Genomic DNA, 16230 nt, shown 5'->3' with positions numbered 1-16230 from the left:
GCCAACATGGCCAGTGTTGCCCAGCGCCGGCTCTCTTTGAACAGCTGCGCTTGTGCGTGACGTCACAGAGTGTTACGTTTCCAGTGGAAGTTGAGTGGTGAGGTGTATTTCGCATACGTGAATGCGGCGCCCAATACACACACACCGCGCTCACCCGATATTCCGAAATTTCCATTCGTTCACTCGTCAATGTGGCGCGCTTTGGCACAAACGGCATTCCGAGCGGCAGACAGGTCACCAGTAGCGGGAATACTGCCCAAATTACACCCACCCACAACGCTGACGCAGCACCAGCAGTTGCGACATTCCAAGGCCACTCAAGCAAAACAGCAACCACCTTACAAAATCGGCATTATGAGTGGAGTGGAGAAGCCAAAGGTTGTCTTCGTTTTGGGAGGCCCGGGAGCTGGAAAGGGCACCCAGTGCTCCAAGATAGTGGACCGCTTCCAGTTCACCCATTTGTCGGCGGGGGATCTGCTGCGCGAGGAGCGTTCCCGCGAGGGATCCGAGTTCGGGAACCTCATCGAGGATTACATCCGCAATGGAAAGATTGTGCCCGTGGAGGTCACGTGCTCGCTGCTGGAAAACGCCATGAAGGCGTCGGGAAAGTCCAGGTTCCTCATCGACGGCTTCCCGCGCAATCAGGATAACCTGGATGGCTGGAATCGCCAGATGTCCGAGAAGGTGGACATGCAATTCGTGCTCTTCTTCGACTGCTCCGAGGATGTCTGCGTCCAGCGGTGCTTGGGACGTGGCCAGAGTGGCAGTGGACGGACGGACGACAATATGGAGAGCCTGAAGAAGCGCATCTCCACGTACAACAACGATTCGCTGCCCATCATCAAGTTCTTCGAGGGCGCCGGCCAGGTGAAGAGGATCGATGCCAGTCCGGATGCGGATGCCGTTTTCGAGGAGGTGGAACGGGTGTTCCTCGCCAGCGGCTTCTAGATTTCATGTAGCATCTTTGTGTGCTGTCTTTACTCTTCAATTTGTACTCCTCCTAAAAATATATACGCTTGTTATTAGTAAAACGGAAGAGGTACTTTTTCTTCATCGCGATAAGGGTATGGAAAAAGTACACAGAAAAAAAATGGTAATGGTCAATTTGATATTTTTTTAAGATCAAGTAATATCATTTTGATATGAATAAAGATTATGTTAATCTTTTTTCATATTATTTGCACAAAAAATACTAAGTTTGGTATATTTTATGATATGAAAAATATCATGTTGATATGTTTGAATATCGGCTTTTTATTGATATAAAATAAGGTAGAAATAACCCTATTTCACATCGGTTATTTTTCTGTGTATACATAACTTTGTTGGTATCAGGTTAAAAGGATTCTGAAGACCGCGCAGGAATTATTTAAGGAAATTGTATGATTTTCAGCTAGTAAATGTTAAAATCAATAAAAAGGTTCCACAAAAACACCTGTTCCACTGAAATATGATTATTTACCTGCGATGTGTGGACAAGTGTTATCTTTTCTTGCCATTTTTCACCTGTAAAAGGTTATTTTTTCTTAACCAGATAAGGTAGAATCAGTTATTTAAGTTACCTATTTACAAGAACTTAAGATACGGAATTTATCAATCTAAAAACTTCTGCTATTTATCATATTTTATAAAGAAAAGCTTATTTTTCTTTATCCAGATAAGGTACAATCGGTTATTTAAGTTACCTGTTTATAAGACATTTTCAATCTAAAAACTTCTAATTTTAATCATATTTAATAAACAAAAGTTCCTCTTTCTTAATTTTATTGAAGACAGGCATGAAATGTATAAAATATCGAATTTGTGCATAGCGCTAAAGTAACAAGTATTGCGAATTTAGGGTAACTACCTAATACATCCCATTACAGCTCGTAATTGGTAATTAATCATCGATTTTTCACAAGCATTCTCTTTAATATAACATTCGCTTAGTTTTTGGGAGATACAAACGGGAGCAGCGGGTGGTTGCGGGTTCTCTTATATAAAAAGGGGCAGGCAGTGGTGGCTCAATCCTTGCGCAGCTTATCCAGGCGCGCCTGCAGATCCGCATCGGCATCGGACATGGGCGACGAGGCGCCACTGCCGCCGGAGGCTCCAGCTCCTCCGGTGGCGCCTCCACTAGCTCCTCCGCCTGCAGCAGCAGCTCCTCCACCGCCTATTCCGCCAGCGGCCACCGCCTGCGGTCCCTTCTGCGCCACGCCACCGGCAATGGAAAGGGAACCCGAGGCGGAGGGCAGATCTCCCAGCTGCTCGCCCAGCTGCAAACCCAATTCATCCAGCACCTGGGAGACCACGGCATCCGTCTCCTCCTCGTCGCCCTCATCCTCCATGGCATCGTCGATGGCGTCGTTGATCATCTCCTCCTTCATGTCCATCATCTCCGACTGCTTCTCAAAGTCCTGGAGGATCTTCTGGATTTGCGGGAGATTCAGCTGGCGGTTCATGTTCTGCATGGCCTTGGTGACGCCTGAAAGATGAGATTATGAGATAGTGAATCATTTATAGGACAAATAGTTACCCTTCATGGCCTGCGCCATGGTATTCTGCGACTTGAGCGTCTGGATTTTGAGCGACACCGCCTGGATGTTGGCCTTCATCAGCATGAATTTCTTGGCGTAGCGGCGGGTGCGCACCAGATCCTTGGCCATGATCTTCACCGCATCCATTTGGCCCTCCTTGGCCATCTTCTTGATGTCCGCGATGATCTTCTTCTCCTGCTGCTCCATCTTCATCCGCTCGCGATCCAGGTCCCGCATCGCCTTGTTCAGCGCCCGCTGGTTCTTGCGCAGCATCTCGTCGGGGCTGATCTTCTTGCCGAATAGCCAGTCCATTTTGGGGGATTTGCTATAGTAAAATATCTAATTGCGAAGGAATGACGAAGTTTCTTGGAGATTCTCAAAGATTACTCATCAACCAAAACAATAAACGCAGGGTGTGTGCGTTTGTAGGGTGGTTAAGGCGTGTTGGCGCTTCTAAGGGAATGGTTGTAGTAGGAAGAAGAAGATGTACCGGTGCACTCGAAGTGTTCTCACTGCTGTGATTTTTTGTAATTGAAAAAGCAACAGGTGGTTGAAGAAAATTAATTTATTATAGAACTATTAAATATAATTAGGGTGTTCAATTGCGTTGCAAACTTTGTAAAGTGTAAAAGTGTATATCAATTCCAACAACAATTTCTATACAAAATAGTTTTAAAGGCCTACTTTTGAAAATTTTTTTGTATAGAAATTGTTGTTGGAACTTTGCAACGCAATTGAACACCCTAATTGTATTCTAATCACTTGGTAAAGCAAAATAATTTACATCAATTGATTTATACAAGATCTTACTAAATTGTGATTTAAATTTTAAGCCATAGATGATACAAAAATATTCTGTAGAAAGCCATTTCTATTAACTACACGGCAGTAATTAAACATGTTTTTTAAAATAAGCTTATAAATATCTCATTATCAAAATAAGCTTAGAAATATCACATTTTGTTGTTTGGAAAATATTATAATTGAAAATTATTAGTAAATGTAAGTGAGAACCTTGTATTTTCGTTTGTTGACCCACCTTATTTTTGTTTCCACGTTTCCCTGTGAATGGTTCTTCGTCAGCTGCAGTTTACGTTCCAATTAAAATCATGAAGGAGTTTGACGATTTCAATTTTAGCGTAGAGAAATGTAAGTTTTTCTTATATTTTTTAACTTTATAAGATCTGTAAAGAAGTATACCTTCCCCAGATACCAAAGACCTCACCCGAGAATGCGTGGGTGGCAGCGATTTGCAGCAGCGAAAAAAGGAAATCGAGGCGTACAACGAAACAACGGCCGCCACTTTGAAGCAAACATGCAAGAAGAACTACATGGAGTTTATACAGACGGCCAAGGAGATATCGCGTGGGTTTACGCCCCTTAAAAACTATATAATTTCATTATATTAATCCCCTGCAAACCACAGATCTCGAGTCGGAAATGTATCAACTGTCGCACATTCTGATTGAGCAGCGCAACATTCTGGCCACCATGACGGATGGAAAGACCTCAAGTCGCCTGAAAGCCGAGAGTTTGGAGGTGGACACCTCGACGGCGGCGGAGGATGTGGAAAACAGCCATGCTACGCGGGCTGTAAAAGAAATGGTGCAGGGCTTCAATGGCAATCTGGAGGGCAAGACCTTCCTCAACGAGGGAGCCCTCATCGAACTGGATGGCAATGACTATAGGCCCATTCAGCGGGTCTTCTTTTTCCTCTTCAACGATGTGCTGATTGTCTGCAAGGTCAAGCATGATAAGTGGGTCTCCCTATACCAAATATAATCTAGAAACTAATGAAATAAATCCCCTACAGACGCCTGGACTTCCTCACCGAGTACGATCCCAAGAAAATAGCCGTGATCAACATCAAAGACCTGGATGGCGTCAAGAATGCCATCAATATCATCACACCAGATGGCTCCAAGATCTACCAAAGCATCACGGCGGCTGGGAAAACCGAGTGGATCGAAAAGCTCGAGGAAGCCTTCCGTTTTGACCAGCAAAAGGGGAAACCCAAGAAGGGTCAGGCTCCACAGCCACCTTCGCGGGCCAAACAGCAGTCGAAAGCCTCGACGCCGGAGAAGGAGACCACTCCCCAGAGTCCCGGGGAGCCCAAATCCCTGGAGGATGAGACGCCCGAGTGGCTGAGCACCGCCAGCGAGGAGATCCAAACACTGGTGGCCCAGCGGCACTTTGAGAATGCCCAGGAGCTGATCAAACGCACCCAGGACTTTATGCGGAATGATAGCAGGAAGAAGGTTCCCCAGGCGGAGGCCATCGAATCCAAAGTGAAGCAGCAGGAGCTCAAGCTGATCAATGTGCTGCTCAAGGAGCTGTCCAATAGCCACAATCGCAATCTGCAAATCGCTTTGAGGGCCGCCAAGAGGCCTCTGAAAATCCTAGTCGAAATGGGACGCTATCGGCAGGCGAGCGCTACGCTACTGAAAGTCTGCGCCGTCAGTTTGAGGGTCGCCCAAAGGGAGGCGCGCAGGAATAATGCGGATATTTCGGAGCTATTCTTCTGTGATCTCACCCAGGTGGCCTGCGATTTCCTCACCGCCTTCGAGAAGCAGCCAGCCTGCGTTAGTGGTTAGTTATATTCCTAATAGAGCCCTGCATGAATGAATTCAATGAATTATTTTGAATTTTTTGTTCTATATGAATGAATTAATTAGAATTTTGAGTTTAATTCCGAAATAATTCAAACGACACTTTCTTTAGAAGGAGAAAGAGCCATCATTTTGTGATTAAATCTGCCTGAATTTTATTTACTATACAGTTAACATTGATTTCTTAAAAATTTTCAACTTTTTGTTCTTAAAAGAAAGCACAAAAAAAAATCTGGCAAATTGAAAAAATTCATAAAATTTGTGTATTTACCATTCAATTTATTTCACATAGATTTGAATTAAACAAATCAGAAATTTCATGGCCTACTATGTTAAAACATAAATTGAATGATTCACGCAGGGCTCTACTCTATATTCCTATTGAAATCCTTTCTAACCCATTTAATTCTTGCAGCCCTTGTGGTCTGGTGCAATGCCGAGCTGCAGTACTTTGCCAGCCAGCTAATCAAACACTACCTGACCAAAGGAACCTCTTTGGAGTCGGTGGCCAAATGCGTGGAGCGAGTGCGCAAGCCGTCGACGAAGCTTACGGAGATTGGGCTGGACATTAGCTACCATTTGGAGGGTCTTTTACGCACCACTTTAGAGTCACTCATAGAGGAGTCCAAGGAGCGACTGCTGGACTCCGTGGGTCGCACTGAGGAGAGCTGGCAGCCGTACAACCTGCAAACCAAGTCGAATCTGAAGCGTTTGCTCCTCGAACTGGATGTCTTGGGCATCGATGTGCGGGCCCAGGCCACTGGGGATACCTGGATAAACCTCACCCAGTCCACGGTGGTCTTTATCCGGCACTTTCTGCAGCTCACCGAGTACTGCGGCTGTTTGGCCAAGTGCGAAACACTCCTACAGAGTCTGGAACTTCTACTAAAAGAGCTGTTTATTGCCCAGCATTCATTGAAACCACCCAGCGATATGGCCGTGGATGTGAGTTTTACAAAGCATTTAAGAAAATTCCCTTTTAAAAACCATTATTTTACAGCCCAACTTTGTGATGAAGAACAAGATCTTTCTGGTGGACAACCTGCTGCCCATTGCCATCGACAAGTTCCGCCAGATTTCGGGTCGTCAATGCGAGGGACTAAGAGAGTTGCACACCAAAATGTCCCGCCAACAGGGAGCTCCATTGCCCCGCCAGCGAAGCGTCTACACCACAGATGTATTTTAAAAGCAATCCATGATGGAGATTTACTTTCGATTACATATAATTTTTTATTTTTTCGTTTTGCTTCAATTATTTATAATATAATTATATACATATATAACCACAATAATAATAATATTTGTAAAATTAAAAATCGAAGCGTGTGCTGCACTCTATCTCTTGCTTATTACAATTTCGCCGTTCGCATTATATATTTACTCTAAACACTAAACAATTTAGCGGTGTGTTCTACTTTTCGGTTTTGGGTTCTCTTTTAATGCGTTGTTTTTAGCTGCTCAAAATATAGGATTTTACAGTTTGGTTCTGAAGAGTTTTGATTCACACGCCGCACACACAAGTTAATCCACTCATTGTCCTCAATTACATATTTTCAAATTACAAATTACAAGCAAAAGCTGACCCCCAATGCGAGTGAGTGTTGAAAAAGTTGTTTCCGTGTTTTAATTTATAATGTAAAACTCTTAACTAAAATGCTTACTAAGTATATTTAATTATATTTATATATTTATACCTTCTTTTATGCAAATGTTGTGTATGGGTGTGTTTTGTGTATAGGTGTGCTGGGTGGTTGGGAGGTAAGGAAACTGACAACTTAAAATTACATTTGTTGTTGCATTCGCTGTCTGACTCGTCAGCTAAATTACAAAAACCCTTCTTTCTTTTCACATTAAAAACAAACTAAAAGCACTCGCATCGTATTAACTCTCTTCTGCTCAGCTGGTAATCATAATCTCAACGCTTCTGTTTCTGCTCCTGCAATTGCAATGACTATTCCACTTATCCTTCTATTTGTTTTTATTTTAAGATGAACGTAGGTAGGTATCGCCGACTGTTTCTGTTTATGGTTTTTCTCTTTTTGTTAATTTTACAACATACTCTCGTTTCGTTTCTGTTGCTCGCATGCATTATCATTTTATTTCGCTCTGGTTTATACTTTTTACTTGCAATTTGTGTGTGTTCAACTTGTTGGTTTGTTTTTATTTATTGGACTTAGCTTAGGCTTAGTAGCTACAAGTACGCTTAAAATTTTAGTTTTCCTTTTTTGTATATATATTATAGAATTTTCATTTTTGCTTCGCTTTTTTGATGCGTTGCTACTGCCGCCTTTCGTGTTTTTCTGTTTTTTTTTTACTGCCGATGCTGCTGCCGCTGTTGGTTGTTTCTGTTGTTATTTGCATGTAGTTAATTGTGTTGTAATAAAAACTATACGAGCTTATTACAAAATGAAAAAACTGCTTGGTTTGTGTGGATTTAATAAATAACTTCGTAGACAGTAGCCTTCTTATCGCCCGAACCCGTCACAATATACTTGTCGTCAGTTGATATGTCGCAGCTAAGTACGGATGATGTTTCCTTCGACTGGTGAAATAGAGAGAAGAGTATTATAATTCTGATTAAATGGTTTATAAGCTATAGAACTCACCTGGAATATGCTGGCACCGTAGGGTGTTCGCCATGCGTTAAGCAGGTTGTCTTTGCCGGTGGAAACGAACCATTTGCCGCAGGCGGCAAAGCGCAGCGACAGAACGCAGCTCTCGTGCAGATGCAGTTGATACTTGTCCGGTTTCGATGCGTGCAGCACCTCTACATGCGAGTTCTCCATACCCACAGCCAGCCAGTCGCCTAGATTACAAATAAAATCCAGTTAAAACCATTTCACAAACAGAAAAGTTATTATTATTAACCCACCTGTGGGACAGTAGCCGAGCGAGAAAATTTGAGAGCTAAAGTCGTGCTGCTGCAGCTGGCGACCCTCGCGCAGATCCCAGGAGCGCACCGTGTTGTCCAGGCCGCCCGTCCACAGCCGGGAGCCATCCGGACTGATGTCGATGCACGAGGCGCCGTCCGTGTGCCCCTGGAACTGGCGGACCAGGATCTCGTTGTGCAGGTCCCACACGGCGATGTTGCCGTCGCTGCAGCACGAGAAGCACACCTTCGAGTCGGGACTGATGGCCAGGGCATAGCAGGCGGGCGCCGCCGATGTCAGCTCGGCCTTGATGCGGGGCGTCGGGCTGGCCAGGTCCCAGATGGACAGGTTCGACGCCTCGCCGCCCACGATCAGCGTACGGCCGTCGGGCAGCAGCTTCACCGAGCGGATGTAGTTGTCGCGCTGCAGGCAATCCAGTTGGCTCACCGGATTCTTGTTGCCCGGCTGCGAGATGTCCCACACCTTCACGCAGCCCTTGCCGCCCGTGTACACGTACTTTGTGGGATTGGAGATGGTTACCGCACAGACGACCTCGCCGTGCGACAGCGTGTTGATCTGACGGGCGTGCCGGGGAATGCCAACGCCCACCAGCGCGTCCGGCGGGAAGGGCACCGGCTGCAGGCTACCCTCGCCGTTCATATGGAAAGAGTAAGCCCTGAAAAGGAGATAATAGAGTCAGTTTTAATGATAACACAATTGATTTAATGTAACTGTTGCTTATAAAGCTAATTTCTCAATAACCTATTTTCCTTTTGCTCTACATCTTAAACAAATTCAAGCACCTTTGTGCAATGAGCGATAGAAAGTAGAGCCCTGCATGAATGGATTCAATAAATTATTTTGATTTTTTTGTTGTATATAAATGAACTAATTTGAATTTTGAGTTTAATAGAATTTAATGAATTTGAAGTTTGAGTTTAACAGAATTGAATGAATAAATGAAGAAGAAAGGGCCATAATATTGTGATTAAATCTGCCTGAATTTTATTTACCATGCAGTTAACATTGATTTGTTAAATATTTTCCACTTTTTGTTCTCAAAAGAAAGCATAAAAAAAATTGGCAAATTCAAAAATTTCATAAAAATTATTCATTCATTCATTCAATTCGAAATGAATTAGAAAAACATTCAATTTATTCCACATAGAATTGAATTAAACAATTCAGAAATTACTACATTCCAGACAAATTCAAGCACCTTTGTGCAAGGAGCGATAGAAAGCAACTGAGCAAACTTAAAAGTGATAAGCATTTTGCCTTTCCTAATCTCTATACAATTGTGCAGTGCATTTAACACTTTCTTGATTATACGTTTACATGAAGTGCTGTCTGAAAACCTCACTTAAAATTATAGTAATCACTTCAAGTACTGTTTGAATACTACACTTTCATAATAAACCTTAAGAACTTACGGCTTTCCACCCGTCAGGGCCGAGGGATGTGGAATGCCATTGGTTCGCACATGCGCGTGCGGATCGTACGGCATTGGCGGCGGTCGTCCATAGGCTGGATCCGACGGTGGTCGCTGGTAGGGATCGGCTGGCCGCTGATACGGTGCGCCCGGATATCCAGCTGGCGGTGGTCCCTGCGGCATCATTTGTTTAGGATTAACGCCTGGCGCCGGAGCAGCGGCGTTCGGTGTCGGTGTGCGTGCCTTGGCGCCCGGTGTTCCCGGCTTTTCCATCTGGGAAAGAGGATATTTAATTAGTTGCGATACTTTATGGGTAAAGGGATAAACTCTTCTCACATCTTTTGTCTTGAGGCTGGGTGTGGAACGTGACGAACTGGAGCCGGAGCGAGAGGGCGGACGTTCCTGCTTGATGCCACTACTGCTGGGCTTCTCCAGGCGCTCGCCATTCAAGCTTTCCCGGTCGCGCACCTCCATCGACACGTGCTCGCCGTTTGGGCGCGGTGAGTGGGATTCCTGCAAGGCATATACATTTTTTTAGTAATATTTTTAAAGTGATTTTATAGCAAAGGTGTGGTTTTGGTTTCATTTCTTTTTTTTGGGATTTTTTTTGGGATGGTTGCATTGAATCTGGGCGCCGACACTCAACTCACCATTTCATTTGCAACATCTACGACTAAATCTTGATCGCTTTTCTCGCCTTCATCCTCCTGGAAATAATTTTGAAAAAAATACAAAAACAATATAAATCAAAATTCATACAAAAACCCACAAACAACAACAGCAATAACAACAACCACAATAGCAATAGTTAGTAACTAATAATTAATAATTAAGGCTGGTTCTGGTTTTCACTTATTTTCTTTGTTGTAAAATAAAAATGTTAACTACCTTGTGCAGATTTATTGCCTGATAAATATATACTATTTGGTTGGGAAGTTCAGATTTTCAGCTGTTAGTTGGACTAAGTATTGGCCATAAATAACGTTTATAATTGTAGGATCAAATTAACTAATTTTGGATAATAAACAAAATGGTGTATTTATGATTTTAAGTTAATAATTTTAACTATTTTATTTATCAAATCTGAAGTTAATAAAAAAATAGTTACTTTATAATATTATTGATTATTTAAATTACATAGAATTTATTTACTCATTAAATATTTGTTAATTAGTTAAAATTTTTTTAGTGTCTAATTAACTGCAATGTTAATGGTAATATTTATAAATATAAGTATTTTTCCAGAACACCCTTCAATTCAAAATAATTACGAGAAAGTGAAAACCGGAACAGGCACCCTAAAATCGTGATAATTGATTTTAGGCATGGCATTTTTTCAGTCTTGTCTCTTATAAATTAGCAATATAGTTTTTGTTTAGCATGATTTTGGGAGAGTGTTAGCAGAACAACATGGATAAGACTACGAGATTTTGGGTTCTTTTTTTTTTGGTGAGTTGAGAGACAGCAACAGCTCAGATGAGATGACAGTTATCGGTTATTTCAACGCGATGATGGATGTATGGATGATACTACTATTAGCAGACAGTGTATAAATGCTAACACCGAAAGAAAAGCTCGATACTCACTTGCAGTTTCTCATCTTTTCGACGCTTCGAGTCGTTCTCGATGTCCAGCGGCGAGCGTGTGCGATACTTCTCACGATCAGCCGGCGAAACCGAATTGCGCTGCAACATCAGCATTAAAACATGAGCTCAAAATATGCAGAAATATCTAGGGGGCTCTAGACCCCAGACTCTACTTACCAATCGCTCCTCGGCGGCTGCTGGCCCCTCCAGACCCGTGGGCTTGATATCCGGCCTGTGGTGTTCGGGCGGCTTGTTCAGCAGACCCTGCGGTCCGTGCGGCAGGCCCATGGTGGCGCCCAGGGCGCCAAACGGATTCAGTGCACCCATCGGCTGTGGCGGTCCGCCCGGCACCTGCTGGGCGTGGATCTGTTGCTGCAATGGAACCATGAGATCGTATGAAATCGGGCGTGGGCGTTGCTGGCTTTCAAAATGAACATCGTGCTTAGTGAGAAAAGTAAATGAAAGCATTGGAATGTGTGTGTGGATGTGTGTAAACACAACAACAACATTAACACTAAATGGTATTTGCCTAAATAGTATTTATATTGAGATTTGGGCTTTCCAATGCGGATTCTTTTAATTATTTTGCTTTAAGATCTTTTTATCTAGCATTTGCTAATTAGATATTCCGGTTTCTAATGTACAATCATTTCTTTGTATTCTATTAGAACTTGCATTTAATTATAATCAAGTAAATTAATACAAAACTTTAAATTTCAATATCCCAGAAGATGGTGTAATTGAAGTAAAGGGTATAAATAATTAATTCTTGCCAACTTCCAGTTCTGTTAATATTATATTAATTTCAAACATTTAAGACAATGTTTCTTAGAAAGGTAAATTTTTCTAGCCATCTTCTTTAATCTTTTAAAATCTGCCATAAGTCAGTGTTGAAGAAAAAATATTTATTTTTTAAAAATATATTTAAATCTTTTTCCAAACTCATTGGTTTATCTAGAGTTTTTTTCAAGCAAAAACCATCTTTGGGTTAATAGGAACATCAACAACAATTTGGCGGCGTTTGAAGCGTTATTGAAACAATATATATAATAAAGAATATGGACAATCAGAGAAGAAACAGGAGGGAGTGAGGCACTGTAGCAGTAGTTGAGTTGTAAATGTGGCAGTGGCACATTCGGCGGATGCAGCGGCAGACGGCAACAGTAAACAAACAATAAGAAAATGAACTTGCAACGAAACAAACTTACTAAAAGTTGCTGTATTCCATGTTGCTGCTGATGCTGCACAACGTTGTTTGGATTTGGATTGGATTGGTCGAAATGCGAAATCATAACAAATTAGCAAGAAGAAAAAACAAACTCAAATCAAATGTTGCCCAAAGAAGGAACTGAACTGAAACGATATCCCCACGCGAAAACGGTTGCTACTTTGTAGGAAAACGATCTTGAAATCAAGATAAATAATTCTCTATAGATTTTGATTTGGAAATATAGATTTTTTTGATAATTTTACTTTTGAGTTAAGGAAATTTAAATTTGAATAAATATTTTAAAGGTAATTTACAACATTTTTAGCTGTTTTTTATACTTTTAGAGTCCTTTTCTTAAGTTCTCTTCATAAACCATTACAAAATCTGATACATTTGTTAGGAAGTTATCTCTTAAAATGTAAAAAAAAGTGGATTAAAGATAAAAATTTCTGTTCCATCATCTTAACCCCTTCTAAACCCTTCCAAAGTGGCAACCGCGTTCCCAATCCGCCCTGCTCCCTGCTCGACTCTAGCTGAGAATGGTTGAACCGTTTTGCTGCTGCCGCGGGATCCATCCATCCGTCCGCCCGTCCGTCCGACCTCGATCCACTTACCCCAATGATCAGGTTGAGCTCCTGCATGGTCACCTGCTTCGCCCGCTCCACCGCCTGCAGCACTTGCTGCTGGTGGTCGGCCTGAAGGAATGGAAGTAGCTGGTTGATCAGTGTGTTCAGCCGCTTGGCGATCTCCGTCTGCTTGTGCATCTCCACGTTAAGGCCATAGGACATCTCGTAGTACTAAAAGGGGGGAGATAAGATAGCAAAAGACATGGCATTAGCTAAGGGATCCCTCGATAATTTGCGAATCATGACGAAGACTTACCATAACATAATGGCGCTGCATCTCCGTCTTCTCGTTCGACAGCTTCTCGCACTCCAATTTGATGCTGGAATTCACAGGAAAAGTGATCAACGGGCAAATTAGTTGGGCGACGGAAGCGAACTGAATTTGAGAACTGTGAAGAGCAGCTCATCGCAAGGAAGCGGCGATTGTGGAGCATGGAGCATGGCGCAGGTTAATCCTATCCCTATATGACAAGCAGGCGGCGCATAAACCGGTTTGCGCTCAGCTCGAGACTCCGAGCCCAGCTTTTTGTTTTACTTTTCGCAAAACGCAGACGCAGCATCCACACTCACACAATCGCACACAATCCCATGCGATGGCGGTACAGCGAAGGCTTAAAATGTGATTTCTTTGGGGCATTGTAGAAGGTTCTAATAGCTTTCGTTTAACCTCAACCTGATTAGGGCTTTGGATTCTAGGGAAGAATTGGTCATGGTTTATCTGCCTAATTCGTAATCAAGTTTGGTGAATTACAGATAAATAAGTTATGTTGTTTTCTTAAAAACATTAATCATTTAATCTGGTTTGGTGGAAAATATATATACTTCGGGATTGAGTTCAATCGATTAAACATTAATACTATCTTGTAATATGGAAATAGTAAATAAACAAATTAGATCTCAAATTTAAACATTATTTATAAGTCTACCCATAATTATTTGCTGTGATTCTTGGAGTCACTAAAATAATATGAAGGTATTTATGAGAAATTCCTAAATATGATTTAACTTTGTTAAAAAATTTAATAGGACTACTCCCAGGATATTTAATTTCTGTAAATTTGTTATTAAACATCCTCAAAATGTAAAAACTTTTCTTATAACTGAAATTCAAATTAATATTTCCTGGTATTTTGAAATTCAATTGAATCATGCGTTTCTTATAGATTAGATTTATAGATTTCTTATAACCATCCTCAAAAATTGAAGAACTTCTTATAACTGATATTCAGATGAATATTTCCTGGCATTTTGAAGTACAATTAATCCATACATTTCTAAATAGACTTGATAAAGGGATTCCTTAATTTTATATCCTTTTTCAAGGTATGATTCCCCTAGATCTGGATACTTGCCTGTGGTACTGCGCCTGCAGGAAGTTGAACTCCTCCTTGATGCGCTCCAGTGTGTCGGCGATGGTGAACTTGATTGGACCCTGAGGTGGTGGTCCCTGTATCAGGTGGATACCGCGGATTAGGTGGTCACATGGCGAGGTGGTGGGGGAAGAGAGACAACAGAAACACAATTAGCACGGATTTGGGGGTCAGAGGTTGGTGGGTGGGTGAACTTACCCCGGCGGCGGGGTGGCGCACCGGTGAGGGATACATGTTGTTGTTAGGCTGGTATGTTGCCGGCTAGAAAAGTGGCGATAGCTCCGAGGTGGACACCGATTTGCCGGAGCGGAAGTCCTGCTGCTCCTCCTCCTTCGTTCGCCTTCCGTTCCGCTTATCCCTGCACTCCGCTCGTGGAAAATCCCCGTTGAGACCCAGAGTTTTCTCGCCCACGATTTTATGATTTTTCTTGTGTTTTTCTAGCTTTTCTTAGCTTTTTTCTTGTATATTTTCAACGATGGCAGTTTATCCGCTTTATTATTTTTATTCGTATTTCTCCCCGCTGAGCAGACGGAACCGGCACTTAGTGGAAGTCCATTTCCCGGCTACATAGCATTCTGCATATCCTGCGAATGGGAATTTTACAACAACATCAATCATACAATTTGCTTAGTTATGCTTTTTCCATATATATTTTTGCACCATTTTTTTCGGAAACGTTCGCACGCACGTACATACGTACGTACGCACACAGGCACGCGGAGCCAGCGAGACACACGCACACTGGCGCAGGAAACGGGAGCGAGGGTACGAGTGTGAGTGTTTACCGCCGAAAAATCAAGCGCACAGTTGCATGTGGCCCCCGAAATTGTTACGCAAAATCACTGTTCGATTTTTGTGGGCCTCCACTGGGCTTTGCACCGATTGTTCATTTATGGTGCACTAGTTTAATCCAGGGGAAAATATAGCACTTTTCTTTCGTAAAGGCAGCACACTTTGCACAAACAACATGCGAACATATACAGACAGACTGCAATTAAACAGGGTTGCCATGCTGCTGGCACTTTTTACTTTTCTATGCACTTTTTACGATATTCTTTTCATTTTAATGTTTATAGCATTTAAGGATTCCTTGGTTTAACGGGCACTAACTTTATTCTCTTCAATTTTATTTAAACAATATAGGCAATGTGTTTCTGTTTTATGTGATTTGCGCGATAGGCGGCAACTCTGCTACGGCGATACGGGCACATACATAGAAACCAGCGAGTGGCCAAATCACACACACACACGCACTCGCGAGCAGCGCAAAAGAAAAATTATACTGTGTGTCCTATACAAAAAATAAACAAAAGCAATTAAAAAAAGCGAGATAATGGCAGTACCCGTTTTATGCCCCGGATTAGCACGTTTTATCGGGAGGTTCTCCTATTTATAGCACTTAAATTCCAGCTCTCGGGCCTGGTAATTCAATCATTTTCGCCACCGAAAAGTGGGTAAATTATTTTTTGTAACTTTTCGCCCGTATAAAATTGCCTGTTTTTCTGCCGACCGACCGCGAAGTGTCTGAACATTCGTGTATGTGTTGGGCAGCTTTGGCGGCGGCGCTCTCTCGGAAACACACACACAAACACGCTCGCTCTCTCTCTCCGGCTCTACTACACGCGCACTCGCTGTACAAACGCGGCTTGTAAATGGCGTTCTCGCCTCAAAAATATATATTTTTGCAACAATTTCGGCACGCCGATTTTCACCTCGCCTGCACTCGAAATCCTCGCCGTTGGGGGCAGCTGGCAATTGGGTGGCGTTTGGGGCTTCGGCACTGCCCGTTTCTATTTATAATTTCCTATTTTCCTATTTCCTTTCCGCTACAGGCCGCGTCGGTTTTTTGGTTTAGTTAGGGATGTGAAAAATATATCAACATATCGATATCTGCTTGATAAAAATAAATATTTGTATCGTGATATTTTTGTAGCGATATATCGAATTTCGGTGATTTTTAAAATATATTTTTAATATTTCCAAATAGGTGAGATGTTTTTATATTCTG

General features: G+C 42.3%; 4 protein-coding genes across 11 annotated transcripts; 2 read left to right on the top strand and 2 right to left on the bottom strand.

The window, feature by feature from the left end:
- Nucleotides 1-75: 75 nt before the first annotated feature.
- On the top strand, nt 76-1036 carry Cmpk (cytidine/uridine monophosphate kinase Dak1). Its single transcript, XM_017155867.3, has one exon. The coding sequence runs from the start codon at nt 190-192 to the stop codon at nt 946-948; it is 759 nt and encodes a 252-aa protein (XP_017011356.3). The 5' UTR covers nt 76-189; the 3' UTR covers nt 949-1036.
- A 715-nt stretch (nt 1037-1751) lies between these two features.
- Vps2 (vacuolar protein sorting 2) lies at nt 1752-2935 on the bottom strand. Its single transcript, XM_017155925.3, has 2 exons — nt 2519-2935; nt 1752-2467 (listed from the first exon to the last, which is right to left on the bottom strand). The coding sequence occupies exons 1-2, from the start codon at nt 2829-2831 to the stop codon at nt 2007-2009; spliced, it is 774 nt and encodes a 257-aa protein (XP_017011414.3). The 5' UTR covers nt 2832-2935; the 3' UTR covers nt 1752-2006.
- A 652-nt stretch (nt 2936-3587) lies between these two features.
- Nucleotides 3588-6448, top strand: Exo84 (exocyst 84). The gene is made up of 6 exons (XM_017155903.3): nt 3588-3668; nt 3729-3884; nt 3946-4276; nt 4333-5108; nt 5544-6073; nt 6129-6448. The coding sequence occupies exons 1-6, from the start codon at nt 3629-3631 to the stop codon at nt 6312-6314; spliced, it is 2019 nt and encodes a 672-aa protein (XP_017011392.3). The 5' UTR covers nt 3588-3628; the 3' UTR covers nt 6315-6448.
- gro (TLE family member transcriptional corepressor groucho) lies at nt 6334-16100 on the bottom strand. 8 transcript variants are annotated; one of them, XM_070217895.1, is made up of 14 exons: nt 15935-16100; nt 14421-14806; nt 14205-14299; nt 13109-13172; nt 12841-13023; nt 12225-12257; nt 11194-11388; nt 11017-11115; nt 10081-10137; nt 9767-9943; nt 9432-9703; nt 8001-8674; nt 7735-7934; nt 6334-7670 (listed from the first exon to the last, which is right to left on the bottom strand). In XM_070217895.1, exons 2-14 carry the CDS (start codon nt 14454-14456, stop codon nt 7563-7565), a joined length of 2193 nt encoding a protein of 730 aa, XP_070073996.1. In that variant the 5' UTR covers nt 14457-14806; nt 15935-16100; the 3' UTR covers nt 6334-7562. The 8 variants fall into 8 exon arrangements, with proteins under 8 accessions (XP_070073996.1, XP_070073997.1, XP_070073998.1 ...); XM_070217896.1 differs by lacking the exon at nt 15935-16100 and adding an exon at nt 15566-15850; XM_070217897.1 differs by lacking the exon at nt 15935-16100 and adding an exon at nt 15008-15026.
- Nucleotides 16101-16230: the final 130 nt, after the last annotated feature.

Source organism: Drosophila takahashii, chromosome 3R (genome assembly GCF_030179915.1).
Source record: "Drosophila takahashii strain IR98-3 E-12201 chromosome 3R, DtakHiC1v2, whole genome shotgun sequence".
Taxonomy (NCBI): domain Eukaryota; kingdom Metazoa; phylum Arthropoda; class Insecta; order Diptera; family Drosophilidae; genus Drosophila; species Drosophila takahashii.
Note: the sequence above shows the minus strand (reverse complement) of the source record. Positions and strands in the feature narration are given on the sequence as shown.